This window comes from Melozone crissalis, unplaced genomic scaffold (genome assembly GCF_028551555.1).
Source record: "Melozone crissalis strain CALT ecotype California unplaced genomic scaffold, PUWL_Pcris_2 ptg000033l_1, whole genome shotgun sequence".
In the NCBI taxonomy this organism is placed as follows: domain Eukaryota; kingdom Metazoa; phylum Chordata; class Aves; order Passeriformes; family Passerellidae; genus Melozone; species Melozone crissalis.
In genome coordinates, this window is record NW_026535811.1 from 17,548,077 (window position 1) to 17,554,170 (window position 6,094).

At 40.5% G+C, this 6,094-nt stretch overlaps 1 protein-coding gene across 1 annotated transcript in view; it reads left to right on the plus strand.

Moving 5' to 3' along the window:
• The window catches only part of PARVB (parvin beta), a 48,198-nt gene extending 45,804 nt beyond the window's left edge, over positions 1-2,394 (plus strand). Inside the window, exon 13 of the mRNA XM_054282066.1 lies at positions 2,083-2,394. Coding sequence (XP_054138041.1) covers positions 2,083-2,159 — 77 coding nt within the window. The 3' untranslated portion in view covers positions 2,160-2,394. The remainder of the gene's footprint in view (positions 1-2,082) is intronic.
• The last annotated feature ends 3,700 nt before the right edge of the window (positions 2,395-6,094 follow it).

Consider the following 6,094-nt stretch of genomic DNA (forward strand, 5'->3'; position numbering starts at 1 on the left):
AACTATACTAAAAGACGAGAAAGGAGACATCAGAAGGCTTGAAAGGAATAGAAAGGAATGATAATAAAATCTTGTGACTGCTCACAGCCTCAACACAAGTGGCTGTCATTGGTCATCAAGTGAAAACAATTTCACATGCTGGGTAAACAATTCTCCAAATCACATTCCAAAGCAGCAAAACATGGAGAAGCTGAAGCTTCTCATCTTCTCAGGAGAAAAGACTCTGGCAAAAGGATTTTTCATAAAATATGTCTGTGAAAGTGGGCCTTTCTGTCCAACCAGTTTAATTACTTGTAGGATTTAAGGAAAAACATTTTCTAGAGCAGAACATTGTTTTTATCCCTACAGCTTGTGCTTCTGCAGTGCTTGGAAGAAATAGGTCTTGTTAAATCTTGTATGTGTCTGTGTACAGGTGTAAACAGAAAGAGACCATACAGGTCATCTCCTCTTCTCTGTTCTTGCAGCCAAATTCAGTGGATTGCGCCAGCAGCAGAACGTGGTGCTGAGTTTTTGCAGCAGAACTATGTTGTGGTGGATTAATTTAGTATCCTTGAATGAGGTTGTTATGGACTGTGAGAGTTCTAAATTAATGGAATATTTTAAAGTAATTTTAGAGTGTATGGTCACTTTCAGTTAACATTTTATTAGTTGTTGCTGTTGGTAATGTTATAGCTGTGCACATTTTCTCTTATTATAATAAGAAGCAGGAGGCTGAGAATGGTTATTCTTGGAAATACCTGTTAGACACTGATCAATAAGCAGTAGTAGTCTAATGCAGCAGTCTAAGACATAACAAGGTCTGAAAGTTAGGGAAATGGTAAACTGGAATTACAGTATAACTTTTGCAGCAGTCGTTATTAACCATTGGTCTGTATTGTCAAGGAATGGAGATGGAATTTTCACTACTGGAAGACAGAAAAAAAAAAGAAAAAATTCAGCATTAAGCTTGGGTTTTAATTTGGGTTGGCTTGTTTTAATTTGGGTATCAACTTTCTGTGATACCTGGAAAAATTAGAAATTTTGTATTTCAGTTTTCTGGATAGACTTTTTTTTTCAGGATGCATGACTTCACAGCAATTAGGATCTTTCTTTGGGGCAGGAGAAGATTCTTCTGCAAATGTGAACTGAAAATCATAAATGAAATATGTAAAATAATACAGGCAAAAAGTGTAGAAACAATATTTAAGAGATTATTGAAAATACCAGATGAAGTGTGGGGGTAGAGAGTGGTATCCAGTGTGAGGTGGGAGGGAAGGGTGGAGAGGTCCTGGCAATGAGTCTTCAAAGCAGACAGTGGGGGGGTTTCCCTTGGACCTCACATTAATTGTGCTTGGTCTCTTAACAGTTTGCTGTCTTCCTAGGACTTATGATGATTTTTAAATTATCTATTCTTCCTCACTTCTGCTTCCATATATATTGGTCACTATGTATTTTTTGCTGCTTCCTACTCATTTCTGTCATGTTATATCCAAACTTTATTTCTACGTCTTCAGCTTTCTCTGTCCTGTGCCTCCCCTCAGAATCCCTGCATTCTTGGCATTTTATTGTAGTATAGGTGGAGAGGTGCTAACAGGAAAGGTTTTTATTCAGAGCTATTCCTGACCTGTTCCCTGGCCGAGCATGATAAGAAGGGTTATTAAATAATAAAAAGCTTGGAGTCTGCTAAGGATACAGGCTTTGTTAATTCATGGACCATATCAGAGCTGTGGATGTGGTTCAGTACCTCAGGATGTGCGTGACTGCTTGTTCACTGCTTCTGTGGCCCAGGAAGTCATTAGGAGTATTTCCCAAAGCCTTATCCCAGGTCTCTGACAGAAGCAGACTTTCTCTGTAGCCAATTTTAGTTGGAGAAGGGAATTACCTTCCTGTTTCCCAGAGAGAAGTTAGCTGTGACTGTGTGATTGTAAAGCTGTTTTGAAGCAAATTGTGCAGGACATTTAAAAGGCTTGGGGAGATCAGAAATCTGTGGATATTTTTTTATTCACAATTCCATCAGCTCAGAGAAGTGGGGACTTCTGTTCCTGTCAGGACAAATGAAGGAAAACACAATGCAAATTAAGGATTTCTCCTTTTCTTCCACAGATGTTGTCAACTTGGACCTGAAGTCTACCCTCAGGGTTCTGTACAACCTTTTCACCAAGTACAAGAACGTTGAGTGATCCTGGAAGCTTCTGAGATCTCTTCATCCTTCAGCCTCCCCAGGCAGAAGTTACAATAAACCCGCCCTCTGCATGCTCCCATTGTGCCTTATGCTATGTACTTCTTGCATTCTTCCTACAGCTGATGTGTTCTTTCTGTAGCTGTTTGGAAGACAATCCCACTAAAAATGATGCATGTATATTCTCCAGGTCACTTGAAAATGTGTAGGTATTTCACACTTTTGCCAAACAGATCTGTTGTTTGCTATGACCCACAAATGTTCTTTTGAGAAAGGAAATATACCACTAACTACTTTAATAAGCAGGGAGAACATGAGACTTTCCTCATGGCTCAAGATTCTTTACTTCTGCAGAAGACTTTCTTTTGCATACTCCTTGGTTGCAACTGGCATTTGATGATTTTCCAGGCTTAGAGTGTTAACAGTAGAAAATCACCTTTGGAATTTATTTAGAAGCTGAGCCTTTTCTATTAAATAAGGGTTTGTGTGTTCTGTTGGGTGGGTTGGCTGAGGGGAATTACAGGCACTGTCTGAAGCTAATGGCAAAAGCTCTTCAGTTTTTGTGTTCACCTCTTTCTACTCAGTGTTACTTCCATTCAGTGTTTACACAGAATAAGTCTTGCAATGGGATTACCAACTAATCCTTTGGTGTCTATTTTTTATTTAATCTCTTCTAGGAGAAAATTTGGTTGCTAGGGCCACTGTCACCTGTTAGGCAGCTTCAGTCAAGTTGGTCCAGAGCTGGTCACACAGGCACAGGCTGGGTTAGTGCATTTTCCCCTGTCCTTCCTGAAACTAACAGAGGGAATGTGCTGGAGCAGGAGCCATCTGAATGGATTTTTGAGGAGAGCTTTGTGGAGGAAATGGGATTGGCAATTTCAGAGTAAATGATATGTGGAATATGCATTCAGTATCACCCTTTTCCTTTGAGCACACAGAGGAGAGATTTGATTGCTGCTTTTATGTATCACAGCAGCAGCTTTTGTTTTATGGGCATCCATTGTTTATGGGCTGAAACACTAAGCAGAGTGCCCTGAAGGAGAGCAAGTGCAATTGCTCTGCTCCATAGGCTCACTTGAGTCCTGTTGTAAGTCAGCGTCTTCTTTTCCTAAATTTCAATTTTTTTGCACCAAATATTATTTGCCTTTGAGCTCAGATTCAAGAGAAAACATGTTATTTGAGCAAAATAATTTTACAATTGGGATTTTCTCCTTCAGTTTTTCATCTCAGAGGGAGAGAAATGAGCTTCTGCTTCTTTGCTGTGTATTTTTGGGTTCTGAGTTCTAGTATTTGGATTACTTGGATCACCTTCCCTCACACCTCTAAAAAAAAAAGAAAGATGGAAGGAAGTTGCCCTTTTTTTGCATGAAAAATTCAGATCTCCTCTGCTCTGCAAGGTTCTCTGGGGAATCTTTGCATGCCTGTGCTTTAGGAAGGAGCTGACCTCTCACTGTTTATACTGAGCCTGGAACAAGGATGTGCAGTTCATATGGGGCCACTGAACTCCACCACAACGCCAACAGAGGAGACTTGCTCCAGGAGAGATGCTAAGGCCTGGTGGACAGCTCTCCTGGCAGATGAAGGAAATTGGTCTAACTTTTGTGCTGAGAAATAAAGGTATCATGAGGCTGGAAGGTCACTGAGCTGAAAAGTCTCTCAAACTTTTAGTTTAATGCAGGGTTATTTGCAGGAAGCAAGTCTGTTAAATAGTTGTTATTCCATCCTCCTTCCTTCGGGTCATGTGGAGGTGCCAGCTCTGTTTATATTCTCTGAGTTGCTGGGAAAGGCCTCCAGAGAGTGTAGTTTTTGAAATTGCAAGCAGTATTAATATCAAAAGCAAGCAGAAGATAAAAAGAAGAGATGGGTGAGGGTGATTTGGCTTTAGAAAGGGAATGGTTGTTTCTGAGCTGGGATCATAGAGCTGGCATCTTCACGGCACATAAGCAGAGGTGAGCAGGTTATGACAGGTTATGAAAGAGTGTCTGTTTTGTTGAATTCTGTGTTTCTGGTCCCCTTGCTACAACCACAGGTCTCCTTTAGCATTCCTTCTGTTAATGTCCCTGTCAGCAGGACTGCGCCTGGATCAGGAGTCACAGCCTGTTCTGTTGTGGTCTTGTTTGTTGGGAGATGTTGCACAGGGAAAATACTTTTTTCGTTCCTTGGCTCCTGGCTGTCTGGCCAGCTCACTGTTTTGTAGACACTGTATTTATTGTTAACCAGATTTGTGAGCAGGGCAGATTGAACTGACGTGTGGCTTCCCAATGAGCCCAGTTCCCAGGAGGAGCCATGTAGGTAAAGCTTCTCTGAACACCTGCTTTTGTCCTGCCTTTCTGTGACACATGCACCATAATTCTTTGCCTCTCAGAAAGCTGAGTCAGTGTTAAAGATGTTATTCGTTATATTTTTGTGTTACTGGGGGGTTTTACATATGGGTACCAGTCTGAATCCTGTTGAGTTCATCTGGAATGCTGAATGCTCTGCAGCATTAAAGCTCCCACATTTGTAAGTGCTTAATGAATGTCTGTCTTTTCCTGTCCATACAACTTGACTTTTAGGTGCATTTACTTGACACACTCAGTTACAGTAAGCTGTATTACCACTGAAAAAGCTCAGATAGTCCTCAGCTTCATTCTGTTTTTCAAGATGAAAAATGGACAGTGGCAGATTTTTTAAAATCAGTTTAAACTGCCTAGGATTTCTTACCCCTCTTCCCCACACCCCAGTACTGTCAGTATTAATGTGTTTTTTAAGAGTCTTTTCTACTGTTTTTAACAGTGTTTACTCTGGATTTCTAACTACTAAAAACCAGCCTTGCAGATAAAATTCTGGACTTGTCATATGTTGGAGATATCCATCTTAGTGATGAGTTGTGTACTGTAAGCAAGTTACAATGCAATGCTATGTTTGCTAAAATTCACAGCAGGAGTGTTTATGCATGGTTTTTGACAGTTGTACTATTTATTCAAATAAACAAATAATGATCACTATGTTTTCTACTTTTTTTTTATTCTCAGTGGAAATATCTGTGGGAAGAACTTATGGATGATGAGCCTCCCTTTGCTCTAGTGTGCAGAGAGTGTAGAGTGGCTCTGCAATACAGCAGGGCTGTGTGAAGGAGCAGGAAAATGCATTATCAGAACTTGTTATTGCTGTTGAATCCTTGACTTGTTCTTCAGTGGCTATTTTCATGTGGGGGCCAGGTGTTTGTGGTGGGGGTGTGTGCATGAGATGTGCTTTGAGAACTTACAGAAACACCCACCCTGGGTCAGCCCCTTGGAAGCTTGTCCAGGGACTTCTTTGCCCTATTTTCTTGTCATGTCTCCTCAGATTCTGGTTGCAAAACAAAATGTCCTTGTTAGAGGCTCCCTTCTTGAGATTAAGACTCAACAGAATTTCAGGAATGTTAAAAGGGATTGCTTATTACTGTAAAATCTAAGAGAAAGGGTAGGAAAACTCTAGGAACTATATAACCATGTATTAACAGTCATCTGCAAAGCAACAAATACATGAAAAATGTATAAAAAGCAAAAAATATTTAGGCATCATACGCATGAAATCAAATGCAACTCATACAGGATTGACTACTGCTGTCTATGTAAGTCTGGATATTCCATGCACTGGTCATACATCAGGTTTTGGAGGGAAATCTGTGTGTTAATAAATGCAACTCACAGCTGGAGGAAATGTTCAGGGAAAGTGGTTTCTGTGGGGAGCTCTTCCTCTTTAATCACTGATGTGAAAGGGGAGGAAGAGCAGCAGCACTGTCTGCTGGAGATAACTCATATCTCACATCAGGGATTTTGGCCCTGGTGTGCCTAACTTCCTCTCTAGGGATAAATAAATTAATTTTGTAAGTTTCTCCTTCTGCCAGGTAGGTAGAGTGGTGCTGTTCTGCTTTATAAAATACTGGAAGGAGCACGAAGAAAAGGTGTATTG